This window comes from Gossypium hirsutum, chromosome A12 (genome assembly GCF_007990345.1).
Source record: "Gossypium hirsutum isolate 1008001.06 chromosome A12, Gossypium_hirsutum_v2.1, whole genome shotgun sequence".
Classification (NCBI taxonomy): Eukaryota; Viridiplantae; Streptophyta; class Magnoliopsida; order Malvales; family Malvaceae; genus Gossypium; species Gossypium hirsutum.
Window position 1 is genome coordinate 103135125 of NC_053435.1, and position 18177 is coordinate 103153301.

Below are 18177 nucleotides of genomic sequence, written 5' to 3' on the forward strand. Positions count from 1 at the left end.
GGATATTTGGGCATCCGAACTCGTTGAGTTGAGTCCGAGTTCGTGAGATGTAACTAGGCATCCGAGCTCGTTGAGTTGAGTCCGAGTTCACTTATGGATGCGAACGCCCGAGCTCATTGAGTTGAGTCCGAGTTCACTTATGGGCGGGTTACATGGTAGCTTGGCTACATATGTGACACTTATGTGCAAACTTTCCATGTATCCGAGTTATATTCCGATGTGTTCAACGGGTAAAATTCTAGTGAAATGGAAGAATACTCAAGATGCAAGTGACGTATTGGTAAGTGTTATGGAATGGGCACTTTGGGCAGGTATGTACTTAACCCTTGGGTTGAGACTTGATACGACAACAATAATGTAGTAAGACGATGAATGATGAATAGAAATGTGATATATGTTTTGGTGATATTATGCTAATGTTGGTTGGTATAATTGCTTTGTTAAGTTATTTGTTATTTGCATGTGAACTTACTAAGCATTTATGCTTACTCCTTCCCTTCCATTCCTTGTAGTTTTTACAAGCTGGTTTGGAGATCAGGACGGTTAGAGGCACGCTCACACTATCAACGGACCATCTCGGTATGGTGGCTTGCATATTTTGGGAATATGACATGTATAGCATTATAATCCTTTTGTGTATATAATCTTATGATATAGTTCATGGATGACATGGAAATGTTTGAGAATGATTAGCTATTGGAGTGGCTAATCGAGATTATATTTGATAACACGTATGCTTTATGTGCTAACTAATTTATGGAAATCCATAAAATGGTGAAATTGGCTATAAAACAGAATCACACAGTAGCAGTGACGTGAGTTTGAAAAATCACTAAAAATAGTAGAGATAGAATTATATGATGAATAAAATATTGAATTGAATCTTAATGAATCTATTTTCATGTGGAAGAAAAAAAAATAGGTAAAAGAGTTGTATTTTATGAGATATTTACGTTTTGGTGAAACAGGGTCAGAGCAATTTCTGGATTCCCTATTCTGAATTTAGAAATTCACCATAATTTGTGTAAAAATAAATAGGACTCACAATTTATATGTATGGATTCCTTATTGAGTCTATTTTTAATTGAAACAAACGTCATAGTCATTGGATTTCTTTACAGAAAGAAATTTGATTCATAGTGCACAGGGGTCAGAGTAGCCAAACCCTGAAATAGGGGAGACTTTAACTAATAAACTGTACTAATTGGCCTGACCAAAAATTCTAGAAATAAATTAGTAGATAGATATATGAGTCTAGTTTCAGGAAAAATTTACGAATCTTAATTTCGAGTTTTGGAACTCGAGATATGAATTTTTAAACGACTGTGACGCAGTTAACCAGCTTGTCTGGAAATTTTAAAAATAATTTGTTTGAGCTGTTTAATTAATGAATTAAGTCCGTTAACATCTCGTGCTCTACTCCGGCGATGGTCTCGAGTACGGGGGCATTACAAAATCATTTAAAATATCGATGGATACCCGGGTAGTACATATAAAGTTTACAAGTTTATACTTCATCAATTCATATTCAGTAATGTTCATACGAGCACATAAACGGGAAGTTCTCTCTTAAGCCATATAACGGGAAGCTTATCCGGGCTGTATAACAGGAAGCTCATAAGAGCCATATTCAAGAAGCTCATGCGAGCCTATAACAAGTAGCTCTGAAGAACCATTAATTGGAAAGCTCCAGATAGCGATATATCAGGAAGTTCAAGCGAGCCATATCGGGAAGCTCCGAAAAGCCATTAATCAGGAAGCTCACAAAGTAATTCGTAAAGTTTAGAAATTTTCCATAAATTTCACATCTTTACAATTTAGTCCCTAAATCACAATTTCATCCAAATTCAGTTTACAAAAGTTGTTTATCTGTCAACAACCTTTCATTTTTTACCATAAATTTCAGAATTCATACATATTAAGCCATGGAAAAACCCTAGTACTTTGATAACTTTACAAATTAAGCCCCGAGATAGCTAGAATAAGCTATTAGGATCTCAAAAATAAGAAAATTACTAAAAACAAAACAAGATTACTTACTTAATTAAGCTAAGTAAGTTTGCTTGAGCTCTTTTCTCTTAACTAGGGTTTCCATGTTTTTCTATTTAGGAAAGATGATGAAAATGATGATATTTTCTTATTTTATTAATTTATCATTTTTTACTTTCCAATTTCATCTTTTTCTTTAATTAAATTTCCATGAATGAATCATCATACTTATCTTCTAACTCCACTTAATGGTCTAACTCCATATAAAGACCTCAAATTTTGAATTCCATAGCTATTTGATACTTATAGCTACTAGAACTTAACTTTTGCATTTTATGTAAGTTGGTCCTTTATTAAAGTAGACATGTAATCGGTAAAATTTTTTTAACGAAATTTTTATACGATATTCTTTCATAATGTAGACAATGAAATAATATTAAAACAAATTTTCTTTCAGACTCGGATTTGTGGTCCCGAAACCATTATTTTGATTTCACTAAAAACGGGTTTTTACTCGTTTAAACCCTAAAATTATTATATAACATGTCATGATTACATATGGAACATAATAACATGTAAAAATTGTTGAATTGTATAGTACTAAGATCGTAATTACTTTGGCAACAAATGTAGCACCCAGTAGCTCAAACCTGATGATTGGGTTGAGTATGGAGTGTTACATTATTATTTTAATGTATTAATTTTATTATTTTAATCAAAACCTCATTTGGATTTTATATAATGCTTTAAATATTGGATAAGTGGTCGAATTAGTCAGATCACTAATTTTTGGTTCAACCTTCCGTCCAACATTAATTAAATAAATAATTAAAAATGAGTAAAAAACAAAAATGGATCAATCCTATTTGTTATCCCAATTTTGGGTTTTTTACGTTTTCTAAATAATTTGTTCAAAGTCCAGTTCAATCATCCTTTATTTGAATTTGTATACCAATAATTTTTTATTTAATCAACTAATTTGATCCAAATCTAACCACACTAATTTTATATTAATTTTTTATAAATATATTTATTAGATAAAATTTTCATCCAACTGTACTATAATCTAAGATTATATAAAATTATTAAAAGATAAAAAGCAAAGTATTTGTTATTTAAAAAAAAAGTTTTCATTTTCATTGAGAATTTTAAAATAGTAGAGATGCTAACCTAATGAATTAACGTATTTTATTAATTAAAAATGAAAAGGCGGAAACGCCACCAAACTAGGGTTTATAAAAGAAAAGGCGGTTTATGTCGTAACAACAATTTATAGCCGTTGCGCCATTTTCTTTCCGGTTGAAGTTCTATAGAGAATTGGAGGAAAAATTTAAAAAGAACAACAACAAAAAAAAAAAAAAGAGTTTCTCATTGGATGCCATGGCCGCCGCCGTTATCTCTTCACTGTCAAAGAGCTTTGGACAAATTCCTCCATCGGCCATTCCACCTATGTTGGATTGTATATTGACCTCAACTGCCGTATCTTCGTCGTCACTTTTCTCTTCTATTCTCGACGATCTCCCCGATCTCATTGAGGTAAATTTCTGCTTCTACTATACTAAACCCTAATCGAAAAATCGCAATTAGTTTTTTTTTCTTATTTTATGTAAAAGAAGTAAACTCTACCATTAGTTATTTTCTTTTCCATATTTTTTATAGCAATTTGTGCATTTTTTTTTGTGTGTGTAGAGTGGTAACAGAGATGGGAAATTGGATTCTGATCGTCGGAACAGTATTGCGTCAATGATTGGAGCTTTATGCCATCTTCTTACTAAAGCGAGTCAGTTATATTTTCCTTTGCTTTTTTCCATTGACACTTTTCAGAAGAAAAATGTAAACCTAGTCCTGCGTTTCTTTATGGTAGTTTATTTTCGTTTGTTGTTTATTTCCACCGTTTTGAAATGTTACGAAGAAAAGTTGGGTGACTCTGGCTTATCTCATAGAGAACTTAAAGGTTCGTTTAAGGTGAAGTCGAGTTCATGTTTACCTTGCTAAGAGACTGTAGTGGCTGAATTAATCGTCACCTTGGGTGATTCTGAGATTTGTAATTTAATAAATAGGTTTTATCTGTTGAGCTGAAACTAATGAGACTTTTATCCTTGCTTTGTTTACGGATCACAATTTATTTATGAAGTTCATTACTAATGGCAATTTCTAAGCAGATATTGGTCGTGAAGAGCTGCAATCTTTTTTATGGAAAGGGTTTATTCCACTGATGAAAATGGGACATGATTTTGACCAAGAGCTTCTTAACCAGGTAGAATAATTAGGTGCTTTTATTTAGCTTATATTTACCCTGTTTGACATCTAGTTACGTGCATCTTCTTCTTTTTATTTTTTATAGTCTGGTCAATGCATGATGTTTTATATTAGATTGCAGATTCATTCTTTGATGTTGTGCATGTTGGAAACGTGATGGGCCGAAAATTTACTTTTTATTACACACTCAATATATTACAATACGAAGATTACAAATATTTTCTCAATGACTAGATAGTCTAGCTGCTGCTAGATTTTAACTCACTCAAGGTTTGCTAACCTTCTCACTCTCACTCACGTTGCTTCTCTTATTTCTTTTTTCTTCTCATTTTTCTTCATTACAACACAAGTTCAAGCCTCTATTTATAGGCTGATAAAGTGACAACAAATGTGGCTATTAATCCACTTAATTTCCAGCCACAAAACATCTCAATAATGGAGCACTTTGTATGGCTAAAATTTCAGCACTTTGCATGGCACAAAATTGCTCCACGTCTCATGCTTCTAGATTATGCTTGGAGTGGGTTTGATTTCTAACACTCCCCCTCAAACCCAACTTTCATACCGAGCTTCTCTTTGAATTTGTTGAATGTCTCCACTTTCAACGGCTTTGTGAAAATATCTGCCAGTTGATCTTCTGTCCTGCAATGGACCAACTCCACGTTTTTGTTTTTCACTTGCTCTCGGATAAAATGATACTTCGTATCGATGTGCTTGCTTCGGCTGTGCGACACCGGATTCTTGGCAAGTGATATAGCGGATTTGTTGTCAACGTAGATGGTAATTGGACCTTCATTTGAAACACCTATTTCTCCCAAAATATTCTTCAACCACATTGCTTGGCATGTACAAGTTGCTACGGCCATATACTCTGCTTCACATGTTGAGAGAGCAATTATTTGTTGCTTCTTTGACGACCATGAAAAAACTGCGGAACTGATGTGGAATGCATATCCGGAAGTGCTTTTCCGATCATCCAAGTCTCCCCCATAATCGCTATCTGAGTAGCCAACTAATTTTGAATCTTGTGAGTGGGTATAGAATAAACCATGGTTCATCGTACCTTTGATATATCTCAAAATTCTTTTTGCGGCAATTAAGTGGTCTTGCTTCGGCTTCTCCATGAATCTGCTCACCAATCCTACTGCATATGTAATATCTGGTCGTGTGATTGTCAAATACCTTAAACTTCCAACGAGACTTTTAAACAACGTCGGATTTATCGACTCCCTTGTCGAATCAACACTTAGCTTCATCCCTGGATCAGCTGGCGTGACTACTGGCTTGCAATCCTTCATTTTGAACTTGTTCAAAATCTGCTCCGCATACTTCTTTTGAGAGACAAAAATTCCATCTTGCATTTGTTTCACCTCGACTCCAAGAAAGTATGACATCTCACCGATATCTGTCATTTCAAATTCTTTAGTCATAGCTTTCTTGAAATCATCAGACATACCTGGATTGTTTCCGGTGAAGATCATGTCATCCACATATAGGCATACGATCATGATATCTCCATATCCATTCTTCTTTGTGTACAGGGTGTGCTCGTGCGGGCTTTTGATGAATCCATTTCTTCGGAAGTACTCGTCGATCCTTGTGTTCCATGCTCTTGGGGCTTGCTTCAATCCATACAAAGCTTTCTTCAATCGGTAGACTTTGTCCTCCTTTCCTTGTATGCTATATCCAGGTGGTTGTTCTATGTAGACTTCCTCCTCCAAGTAGCCATTCAGGAATGCAGACTTGACGTCCATCTGATAGATTTTCCATTTGTATTGTGCTGCGACCGCTATGAGAAGCCTAATTGTGTCTATTCTTGCGACTGGAGCAAATATTTCATCATAGTCCACTCCTTGTCTTTGCTTGTAGCCTTTGGCGACTAGTCTTGCCTTGTATTTTTCTACTTTTCCTTCTTTGTTGGTCTTCGTCTTGTACACCCACTTGACACCAATCGGGCTATGTCCTTCTGGCAGACTTGTTAGCTCCCACGTGTCATTCCTTCTTATTGCAGCAATCTCCTCGTCCATGGCCTTCTTCCATTTATTGTTTTCAATTGCTTCTTCGTATGTCACTGGATCACATTCTGTCATTAGACAGAATAGTGAATAATCGAACTGCGTCTCTACAGGTTCCGTAGAATTGTAGATGTCGTTGAGACTCCGTGTTCTTGTGGGTGCTTCATCTGAGCTGCTGCTTCCGCTGCTGCTGGTTGGTGACGAAGGGGCTATTGTACCAGGACTTTGATCATCGCCTTGTTCTTCTTGGTTGATGACATCATTGTTGTCTTCGTTGAAAAATAATCCTTCCACTTTCTTTTCTTCTTCACTCCATCTCCAGTAATCCGCTTCATCGAACTCGACATCTCTTGAGATAATCAATTTCTTAGTAAGAGGATTATAAAGTCTGTAGGCCTTACTTCTTTTGTCATAGCCTATAAAGATACACTTCTCTCCTCTATCGTCAAGCTTTTTCCTCTGTTGCTCAGGAACGTGTGCATATGCAATGCATCCAAAAATTTTGAGGTGTCCAACTCTTGGCTTGTGACCGCTCCATGCTTCTTCTGGTGTCTTGTGTCTTACACTTTTTGTTGGACATTGATTCAACAGATAAACTGCGCATTCAACGGCTTCAGCCCAGAAAGTTCTCGGAAGGTGTTTACCTTTTATCATGCTTCTTGCCATATCCAGAATTGTCCGATTCTTCCTTTCTGCAACTCCGTTTTGTTGTGGAGTGCGTCTGGCTGTTAACTGATGAATGATTCCATGATCCTTGCAGAAACTTTCATAAAGCTTTGCAGTATACTCGCCTCCTCTATCGGATCTGAGTATCTTCAAATATCGACCACTCTGTTTTTCCACCATTGCTTTGAACTCTTTGAATTTTTCTAGGGCTTCCGATTTTGCTTTGAGAAAATAAACCCAACATTTTCTGCTATAATCATCAATAAAAGTTAGGTAGTACCTGTTTCCACCGAGTGATTCAATGTCGTACGGACCAGATATGTCGGTGTGTACAATTTCCAATGGTCTTCTAGCTCTTCGAGATTTTCCTACTTCAAATTTCTGCCTATGCTGCTTTCCTTTGACACAGGCTTCACACAGTTGATCTGGATGATTAATACTTGGTAATCCATTCACCATATTTGTCTTCGACAACAGCTTCAAGCCAGAAAATCCGAGATGTCCGTACCTTAAGTGCCACAACCATGATTCATTCTTCAGATCCGTCTTCATGCATTTTACTTCTCCAGACTCGATGTCGAGGGTGAAAAGACGATTTCGCGTCATATCAACTCGAACAACTAATTCTCCACTTTTGTTCCTGATGGCGAGTGAGCGGTCTTTCATATGAACTTCATATCCTTTTTCTAGGAGTTGACCAAGACTGATCAGGTTGCTCTTCAAAGCTGGTACGTAGTAAACGTCTGAGATGTACTTCTTCTCTCCATTCCTTTGTGTTATAACAACCTTGCCCTTTCCTTTGATTTCTGCATGTGAGTTGTCTCCAAAAGTTATTTGTCCATGAACTGTTTCATCTAATTCTGTGAACAGCTCCTTTCTTCCACACATGTGGTTGCTAGCACCGTTGTCGAGATACCACACACTTCTCTTGCGATCTTCATTTTCTCCGTAAGTGAGAAAGACACTTGATTCCACTTTTTCGTTGCCTTCTGCTGCGACTGCTACATGGTTTCTTTCATCCACTTTGTGTGTTGATCTGCACTCGTAACTGAAATGTCCATACTTGTTACAGTTGTAGCATTGTACCTGAGATTTATTTTCTTGAAATCTGCCTCGGCCACGACCTCTAGATCCACGTCCACGGTTGGATGTTTGATAATCTTTATTTTCTTGATATCTCCCATATGATTGATTTCCACGTCCTCGTGATCCTCTTCCTCCTCTGTTTCCACCACGGTAGCCTCCACGGTATCCTCTGCGGTTTCCTCTTCCTTGGTTAAAGTTATTACTTGTTTCTCCGTCGTCGACGGACAACTTGCTATGCAAGGCTTGATCAAGATTTTCACTATCTTCATTTAGCTTCATCTTTTGCTCATGGGCTTGCAGAGAACCCACAAGTTCTTCGAGCGACATCTTTGACAAATCTTTTGATTCTTCGATGGCAACGACTACGTACTCGAATTTGCGTGTGAGTGACCGTAGAATTTTCTCCATCACTCTTACCTCGTCAAGAGTTTCTCCATTTCGTTTCATTTCATTTACCACCGATTTTACACGATTGGCATAGTCATCGATATTCTCGGAGCTCTTCATTTTTAACATTTCAAATTCAGCTCTAAGTGACTGAAGGCGTACCTTTTTAGCTTTTTCTACACCTTGAAATGATTTTTGCAAAATCTCCCATGCATTCTTCGCGTTCTTCACATCTGATATTTTCTCGAAGGTTGATTCATCCATACCTTGAAAGATACTATTCAAGGCCTTTTGATCCTTCTTTCGTGCTTCTCGTAACGCCTTCTTAGCGTCATTTGATAAAGCTGCTTCTGTAGCGGCATCTCCGAGCTCGATGTATCCTTTTTCAACGATCTCCCAACAATCTTGCGAACCGAGCAAAGCCTTCATTCGAATGCTCCAATTTCCATAATTTGTCTTCGTCAATTGTGGAACTTGTAGCTGAATTACGTCGCCCATATCGACTTGTTAGATGAACACCAAAGGTACTCCGAACTGGACACGAACCGGACACGAACCGAACTCCGAACCAAGCTCCGAACCGTAGCTCTGATGCCACTTGTTGGAAACGTGATGGGCCGAAAATTTACTTTTTATTACACACTCAATATATTACAATACGAAGATTACAAATATTTTCTCAATGACTAGATAGTCTAGCTGCTGCTAGATTTTAACTCACTCAAGGTTTGCTAACCTTCTCACTCTCACTCACGTTGCTTCTCTTATTTCTTTTTTCTTCTCATTTTTCTTCATTACAACACAAGTTCAAGCCTCTATTTATAGGCTGATAAAGTGACAACAAATGTGGCTATTAATCCACTTAATTTCCAGCCACAAAACATCTCAATAATGGAGCACTTTGTATGGCTAAAATTTCAGCACTTTGCATGGCACAAAATTGCTCCACGTCTCATGCTTCTAGATTATGCTTGGAGTGGGTTTGATTTCTAACAGTGCAAAGTATTCATGCCTGGGAAGTTCTGGAAGAAAATTTGGTGCCTTTTTCCCTAAGGTCTATTGGCTTGTCTGCTGGTATAATTCAAAATGGAGATTTGCAAGGTACCGGATTGGATAGAAGCTCACTTTTCTACGTCTCAAGTGACTTGATTGAGAAGTTAATAGAAAATTTGCATGTTGGCAAGGATTGTAAGCTGTTTATATCTGGATATTTTCCCTTGCCACTATCATGCCATGTTTTAAGCATTACTTTGGATGCTGCGCTACGAAATTTTCAAGCTGCTCCACTTACAGGCTCAGTTTCAGAAAACTTGTCTTCTGTTAAAAAGTTTCACTGCTAATTTACTTTGGAATTTGTGTAATGTGACTGAAAGATTACTCTTACAAGGTTCAGAAAGTCGGTCTTGTACAATTGGCTTTCTTCTACCTGTCATATTCAAAGCATTTGTTTCTCAAAGCTCTTTTGAAATCTCAGTTCATAGGGAGATACATATAATGTCCAGGTAGATGGTTGTTTGCAAATTGTGCTTGTTATTGATTTTCTTTTTACCTTATTTAACTTGACCTGAATCCTTACATTACTGACTAAATCTGGTTGGCTTTCAGGAATCTTTTCTTTATGAGAGTGTGGAAGTGCTGTAGAAAATTGTTCTCTCTTGGATCATTAGAGAGGAGAGATGCATACAGGATACTTTCCCTATATTTGTCTTATTTCTCCTGTGGTGGAACTTTTCAAAATGCTAACATGAGTGATGGAGCGGAAGAGTTTGATATAAGAAGTGAAAAAGATCTTTGGAATGAAATCAAAAGAGGATTGGTATTTGACCAAACCTTTTTCCCTCTTCTTGTTGATTTAAGTTTATCTAATATAGATGAACTTACTGTCCTTTTCATTATTATTTCTTTATTTGATGATGTGTCAGGTTGATGAGGAAGGCCTAGTGAGGAAGCAGTCATTGCATATACTGAAGACACTGTTATGTATGGATAGTGGGAACCAACATCATTCTGATATTTCAGAGAAGAAAGCCCAAGGGAAACATTCAGTTCCTCATGGTGTGACAAAGAGAGAGCTCTGGGCTTATAAAGAAGCAAAGTCACTAGGGGTAGGGAAAATCTGCAACGCAGTTGATTCAGGCATGAATAGTCAGCAGCAGTGGGAGGCTTTCGTTCTCTTATTTGAAATGCTTGAAGAGTACGGTACTCACCTTGTAGAGGCTGCTTGGAATCATCAGGTGCTGATAAAATCCATTTTTATGAAATTATTGGTTCAGTTGGCTTAATTAGATAGACCTTAGATCACCTGTATGTACTGTTGACACCATTTTTTTGGATGAAAAACGGGGTCAACTTGGGTTTGGGAAAATGAAAACAAAAATGGGAGTCGCCACCAATCCTTTTTTATGAGGTGTGATTGGATTACCTCGAAAAATGGTTGTTATAATAAACGGTTTGATTTATTTAAACAACGGTTTTGGTCCACGAAATTTAGAAAACGGGTTCGGGAGTCGGTTACGCACGAGGAAGGATTAGCACCCTCGGTACGCCCAAAATTGGTACCTAGTTGATTACTTAATGTCTTAATGTCGAAAATTGAGAATTTAAAAGAATTTTAAAAATACGATCCTTGTATTAAAGTGTTGCAAATTTTGGGAAAAGAGGGGCACGCTCCACGTTAATCGAGAAAGAAAGCATCATATCCAGTAAGTTAGGACACAATGTCTCGAATTCCCGATATGCGAATGACTGTCAAAATTTACTTATTTAAAAGATGTTTAATTATCTTGGATTAAAAAGGGGATCATGTCCAGTGAGTTAAGACACGATCTTTTTTATTTCCGAGATCATTTAAAACTTAAGTTTGAAAAGATTCGTGTAATAAAGTTTAAAAGAATATTCAATTGTTTAAATCAAATGAAGAAATCGCAACCCAATACGTTAGGGCACAATTTCTCAAAATATTAAACATTGAATATTACATGTATTTCAACAAATCATCATCTCGAGAAAACAACGTGTCACATCCAATGCGTTAGGATATAACATATTAAATTCTCGATAACGAGCTTTTTATCGTTTTTTTAAAAGAATAATCTCGATTATTTAGGTTCAACGAAGAAAATCGGAACCCAATACGTTAGGGCTTGATTCTCTCGAAGATCTAAAACACCGAATATTACTTATTTTTAAAATTTCTTTTTTGAAATCTAAATAAAAAAATTTAGTGTAATGGAAATGATGATGATATAAGCAAAATAATACAAACAAAGGCTACTAGGTGAAAATAAATACAGAGACGAACTAATATAATACACAATTATAAGCATATTAAAACATTCATTCTAAATAATGAAAATGTAAATGAAGAAATAAACAAAGAAAATGTATATAACTATAAAAATATAAAATATATGTGTGTTATAGAATATGAAAATGTGAGTATTTACATATACATGAGTAGATTATAAAACATAAAAATATATAATAAAAGTATGTACATTACAAGAACGTGTATATGTACATAAATATGAAAATTTTAAGATAGAACAATGTGCATATATATACATACTTATACAAATTAAAAAATATGTACATACATATATTATAAAAATTTATTCACATATACATACATGCTTGAAATTGTAAAATAATAACAAGAATATGTATATATAAACATATATGAAACATGAGATGTACGAATGTATGTATATAGATACGGATGGTAGAAATATAGGCATATAAATATAAATACTTAAAATGTATATATAAATACATACATAAATTATAAAATAGATAATATAATCATGTATATATATTATTAAATATTAGACATATATATGTATATATATATAGTAAGATTTAAAGTAAGAAGACAATAATAAAACATCACATTCAAATGACAAAATAACCAAAAATAAAGAAAAAGGATTAAAATACAACTTAAACTAAATTGACAGGATAAATTAAAAAAATAAACCAAACGTAGGGACTAATTTCAAAGGCGCGAAAGAAGCTAAGGATTAACTGGGGAAATATCCCGCACCAACCAAACGGCGCCGTTCCAAGGAAGTGCACATACATGGTCTGGGGATTAAAATAAAACAAAAGGAAATTTTAAGGCCGAAATTGCGAATAATGAAAGAATTGCATTGAAAACACCATAAAGGCGGAGGGGCTTATTTCGCAAATATCCCCTCAAGCCTAAACACTCGGATCCTTGGGGCCCGACGGGTCAACACGCGGGTCATGCTCAATACGGCGCCGTTTTGGAGCCACTGATCAGACTCCAAACGGCGTCGTTTCACACATCACATAAGGGTCAAATGAACCCTAATCTAGCAGCCACCCATTCACTTTCAAAAAAAAAAAAAAAAAGAAAAAAAAGAACAATAATAAAACAGAGAGCCCGACGCTCTCCCTTTCTGCGCCTCCCTCGGTCTTTAGGCTTAGACCTCCGTCTCCGCCTCCATGGCCAGTGGCCGGAGTCGCGCGAGAACGGTCTCTCTCTTTGCGGCGTCCCTGAAGGCTAAGCCTTCTCAACCGCGATATCAAAGGGAAAAGGGGTGACACGCCTCTTTCGGCCCAACTCCTACGGCGGCAAGGGTGGGGCTCCGACGCTAGCCCATCGAAGCAAAAGGTACTTCCTTTCCCTTTTAGTTCCGTTTGTTTTATTGAACAATTGCAGAGAAAAAAAAGCAATAAATAAAGATTAAAGTGAATAAGAAACAAGAACAGAGAAAAACGGGAGTCAACCTTTTTGATCTGTTTTTCTTTTTTTCAATTCGAAAATGCAGTGTCTCCTCCCATTTACAAAGATATTGCTTTTCTTTTATATCCCATTTACATTGTATTTTAGTTGTATTCTTTGCATTATCTATTGTGTGCTCCGACTTTCTCTGCCATTTTGCAGGTGTTGATGAAGCTAGGCACGGTGGGTGGCGATGGGACAAGGCAGACGGCAGAGGGAGGGATGCGGCGCTAGGTTTGGCTAGGGTTTCGTTTTTCTGAAACCCTAGTTGGGTTTTTAGGGGGAATTGGGCTCGGGTATTGGGCCGTTCGGGTTTTTGGGCTCCGGGTTAGGCTAGTTGGGTTGGTGGGTTAGTTTAATTTGGTTTGGTTTTTGTTTTTTTGTAATTGGGCCCCAGGCTAAAAATTGGGCTTGTACATGTACATTGATAGAGGAGTAACCGATGATGATGGTGACAGAAAGACATTATAGAAATTTGATTTTGTCTGGTTAGCAAAAGTTAATTTATGTGATAAATAATGCAGCAGGGACACGTTCTCTATAAGGGAAAGTATGAAGAAAATAGTTGCTAGGTGTTAATTTCAATCACAACACCAATGAGAACTATAGTGCATGATGCTTGAATGAGAGAGTTTTTAGACCCTTGGATGTGCAGAAAATGTTTGAAGAAATATGTTATATTATTGGCAAGAGATTGGAGTACTTTTGTGGCCCTTTTGAGGATTCTTTAATTACTTGTTTAGACACTTGGATGTGGTGGCAAAAGTTTGAAGATATAAGGTTTCTGTCATTGTCCTCCTGAAGTTACTCAAAATTTCTTTGCACAGAATATATGATGAAAAGATGTTGGTAATTGTTTGCCCTAGTTGACTATTTATTATTTTACAGGATCACCTACACAATCAGTGAACTTAAGTTTTTGATTTATAGTTATGGTCATCTTTCCACTTGCATGGCGGCATGTCTCTAATGTATTATGTCCCAGTGTCTTGCTGTAAAATGAAGCAACCTTCTTTCACTGATGCTAAAGAAGATGCCTTATGACTCTTAAAATATTTTTTGTTTTTTCTGTAGGATGCGAAACTCTATTAGAACCTCCGTTCTTCTCTGCCTACCTGCCTAAGTATTTTGTTTCTTGCAGATAACTTCGTTGCTTCAATTTTCTGTCTCACATGATAACTTCGTGAGTGCTATTAGTGGAAGCATGCATCAAACTCAGTCAGAAACTTGGGCTGAAGTCTTTAGCTGGTTATCAATTTTGTGGAAGAGAGGGTTTTGTCATGATAATCCTCAAGGTATTGATGTCTTGCTGGCATGACCTCAATTAGGGCTAACTTAATTTATGGTTTATTGCAGACTTTTTCATAGTGTGCTCTCTCTTTCTTTTCAAAATAATGCAGTTAGGTGCATGATCATGCAGTCATTTTTGGGAATAGAATGGAGAAATTATGGAAGCTGTGTGAAGTCAGTACCTGAGAGTTTTATTCACGGTTCATTGATGGAAGCTTTGAATGATCCAGTTCACCACAGTGATTTTGGTTTGCCCTGAATCTGATTTACTTCCTTTCTGAATTAGCTAGCATGGAATAGTTTGTATTATCATATTACCAATTGGATTTAAATAAGTAGATTTATAAGAGATAAATCTTACAGTCTTGTCACTTTCACGGCCTGATCTCTGTTTCTTCTTTCTCAGTTGATGTGCAACTTTACATAAATAAGCCTGAGACCCCCATTGTTTTACCCTTTTTTCTTTCTATGTTCGGGCACAAGTCATTGGCATCCAATCTGATGCAAAATACATTTTCTCCTAAACTTCCTAGCATGCTTCAATCCGTGTTTGTCATTAACTGTGATTATGTAATTTGGAACTTAGGTTGAGCATCTCCATAAATGGCATCTCCCCTTTGTTCTCTTTTCCTCTTGTTTTCTTTTCTGACCTTCTAGTTAGCCACCTAAGTAAGATACTTCCATATTAAAATTTCATGTAAAAACGCTTTGAGTTTATTCATGTTTTATTCTTTGTAGTCTCACTCTCTACGTTAATTTGTGCAGTTGTTGGTTTACTCCATCTATTTTGACTGGTTAATGTTTCTTTGAATCTTCTGAGCTGAGATGATTAACTTAGAATTCCATATTTCAATAAGCTGTTCTTTTTCTCAACTTTTAGGTGTTAAAGGAATTTACTCTTCAAAAACAATTGAGGGTGCTACTCATTTTTTGCATCACTATTCAAGCTACTTGAATGCAAGGTATGAATTATAGGTCTGATTTTTTTTATTTAATTAATTAGTTTTTTAGTATTGTAGAATGCAACTTGTAGAAAACTGTAAAACTAAGTTAGGTTGGCAAGAATGATTTATGTATGATTATTCTTTTTCATTCTAATTAATGTTGTCTTTGACATGCATATTAGTTGGGAATAAACAATGAGTATTAGCTGTTCATTCGAATCTTATTGGTGAGCTTTGCTACTTAAACCCAACTGAGACTTTTTCCTTTATGCTGGACATTGTTGCCAAAGTAAGGTTTCTAGATACTCAAAGATAATGAATGAAATGTAAAGACTCCTAATGTTATGCAATCATTTTATCTTTTAGGACATATCTTAGATACATGGTAGTTGAAGAAACTATTTTTCTTTTAACTCCATATTGCAGCCCTTCAAGAATGCTTTCTTCATTTTTTTTATTTTTATGTTTTATGTATATAAACTCTAAATAATTTTATCAAATCCAAGTGTGCTTTTTTGACCAGTTATTTCCCTTTTCATCTAGGTTTGGGCTTCAATGAGTCCTCTTTTTCTCTATAATTAACCATAAAAACTATTTTTTTTAGTGGGCCACAGTACATGCATACCTTTGATTTCATTATGATCAAATCAAATAGAAAGTACTGGCTGTCTGGCGCATTGGAAACTTCTAAGCTGTTAAATGGGTCAAATTCTGTTATGTTTGATGCTTACATGCCTTACAAGTCACTTCCCTTTCTTCAACCATTGGACTCCTATGAATCTATAAATTCTCTGTGAATAAGCCTAGAACGATGTTCACTAGTTGGGAGCAGGCATATGCAAATGCAAGAGAAATTACTTAAATCTCTGGAGCAGTAGAAATGTCTATAATGATTGATGGACAATAACTGTTCTGTTGGGATATCCTTGAGCCTGATATGTTATTGTTACAGGGAAACAGTTATCTTTTTAAACAGCTTAGCATCCCTTGCTAAAAGGAAATCTTTTAGTAGAGCCGGCTTGATGGGTCTTGCAGAATGTATTGCTGCATCTGCTTTTGGGGCTTATAAGTACAGCAACAATAAAGTAAAATCTTATGAATTTGGTACTGTTGATGAGGTCCAACTGGAATATTCTTTGGAGAACTTTCTGCATGATAATGGGACAGAGTTGCTCGATTTTCTTAGATATGTTCTTGAGAGTAGCAAACAACATTTCAATCCTAATTACCGTTTTCGAGGTACCAATCTGGTTAAGAATTTTAATGATGTTTCTTATAGTTACACATATACTATGCAACCACTGAAGGCTTTCAGAATCCTTGTGACACCTTTTTTTTTTTTGTGTAATTGTCAGTCTGTGAAAAAGTAGTAGAGGCTGCTGCTTCTATGGTGCCAGCAAGTGATGTTTCTCTTGAGATACTTTTGCACTTCATTTCTACTTTGCCACGGGAAGTTACTGATTATGGTGGTAGGAAGAACATTATTATCTTATTTTATAAACCTAGCTATTTGCTAGCTTCATTTGCTGCTGCATTATCCATAATGGCATTTATGAATTTCCATATGAATTAGGTATTCTTTATGCGTCTTTTTTCCCTATTTTAGATCTCTGGTTATGATTTAAATTGAGTCGAATGATTGTCTACTGAAAAAAAAAAGGAGCTCAAAGCTTTATTTATTGAACTTTATAACAACTCTCTTTTCACTGTTTCACTCGTTTCACTTCCCTGACTGAAAATATGTTTTCTCTTCACTGGAGCTAAGGAATTGGAGGTTTCAAGCATACAAACTTCAAGGGGGCTTTATTGAGGAAATGACTGTTGCACAATGTAGTAACACTTTTGGTGTTGTGTAGCTAGCTTTGAGTATGGTAAGGACTGGGTTCAGAAGATATTTGAGTTGGATGGGGACACTTTTGGTGATGTTTTCGGGCAAAAGCATCAGAGGTGGATGAGATTTATATAAAAATTTCTTATATTGTAATGATACAGGATGTGGGGAAGATAATTAAAATATCCTTAGTCTGAAGTATGCCTTAGCTATCGAATCTTCTTTTTTTCTCTCTGAAACTTTAGTGCTTGTTTTACTTGGTACCTTATGATCTGGATTTTTTCCTCATCTCCTATTACCTTCTTATCGATCTACATCAATCCTAATTGCATGAAATTATTTTCTGAAGTTGCTTTGCTTGTCTATTTGCTCAATGGAGGAGCTTCTTTTTTATATGTATAAATTGGTCCATCTCTTCAGGTTTGCTACGTGTAAGAGTACAAGACTGGCTTTTGCAAAATCATCAAGTTACTCGTTCTGGTGGTATCCAGATTCAGCTTTTGGAAAGTCTCAATGAATTTCCAGAACGGTTTATTATTCATCATTGTTTGTGATACGAGTCACAAAAGCCCAAATTCTTGAAGGCGAGGCCCAATAAGCAAATTCCCAGCCCAATCAAGAAATCCATCCATACTTAGTTGAAAATCAGGCCAAATTGTCAAAGTGGCCCAAGTTGTAAAGTTTTATTTTTATTTTTATTTATTTATTTACTTAGTTTAAATTTTTATGTCAATATTCAATCCAAGAGTCCCAGATAAAATGACCTTTGACCGAATTTCCATATTAAAATAATTAGGAGTTTTTTTTATTTTAGTTTTCTAATTAGATTAGGACTAGTTATAAGGCCTATTTAAAGGCATGGCTGTCCACCTTGTAAAACACTTATCATTATTATTAAAATTTCAGATTTGTTGAGAGCAGAATTTTCTTTGAGTTCTTCAAGGATTTTCTCTTGAGTTTTCT

The 18177-nt window shown here is 35.9% G+C and overlaps 2 protein-coding genes across 3 annotated transcripts; both read left to right on the forward strand.

Moving 5' to 3' along the window:
* Window positions 1-9376: 9376 nt before the first annotated feature.
* On the forward strand, window positions 9377-10808 carry LOC121203278 (uncharacterized). The gene is made up of 3 exons (XM_041083433.1): window positions 9377-9904; window positions 10008-10218; window positions 10325-10808. The coding sequence occupies exons 1-3, from the start codon at window positions 9657-9659 to the stop codon at window positions 10682-10684; spliced, it is 819 nt and encodes a 272-aa protein (XP_040939367.1). The 5' UTR covers window positions 9377-9656; the 3' UTR covers window positions 10685-10808.
* Window positions 10809-13514: 2706 nt separating this feature from the next.
* On the forward strand, window positions 13515-17895 carry LOC121203340 (uncharacterized). Of its 2 annotated transcripts, none has more exons than XM_041083431.1 (7): window positions 13515-13998; window positions 14291-14444; window positions 14550-14687; window positions 15320-15401; window positions 16336-16622; window positions 16739-16852; window positions 17635-17895. In XM_041083431.1, the coding sequence occupies exons 1-7, from the start codon at window positions 13993-13995 to the stop codon at window positions 17766-17768; spliced, it is 915 nt and encodes a 304-aa protein (XP_040939365.1). In that variant the 5' UTR covers window positions 13515-13992; the 3' UTR covers window positions 17769-17895. The 2 variants fall into 2 exon arrangements, with proteins under 2 accessions (XP_040939365.1, XP_040939366.1); XM_041083432.1 differs by lacking the exon at window positions 17635-17895 and adding an exon at window positions 17149-17626 and having other exon boundaries at window positions 13516-13998.
* Window positions 17896-18177: the final 282 nt, after the last annotated feature.

What these genes read in the sequence shown, in the direction of transcription:
- LOC121203278 (XM_041083433.1), top strand. Translation starts at nt 9,657, where the DNA reads ATGCTGCGCTACGAAATTTTCAAGCTGCTCCACTTACAGGCTCAGTTT. An exon ending in GAGATACATATAATGTCCAG is followed by an intron (nt 9,905 to 10,007) that starts GTAGATGGTTGT and finishes GTTGGCTTTCAG; the next exon opens with GAATCTTTTCTTTATGAGAG. An exon ending in ATGAAATCAAAAGAGGATTG is followed by an intron (nt 10,219 to 10,324) that starts GTATTTGACCAA and finishes ATGATGTGTCAG; the next exon opens with GTTGATGAGGAAGGCCTAGT.
- LOC121203340 (XM_041083431.1), top strand. An exon ending in TTGTCATGATAATCCTCAAG is followed by an intron (nt 14,445 to 14,549) that starts GTATTGATGTCT and finishes AAAATAATGCAG; the next exon opens with TTAGGTGCATGATCATGCAG. An exon ending in GGAAGTTACTGATTATGGTG is followed by an intron (nt 16,853 to 17,634) that starts GTAGGAAGAACA and finishes CCATCTCTTCAG; the next exon opens with GTTTGCTACGTGTAAGAGTA.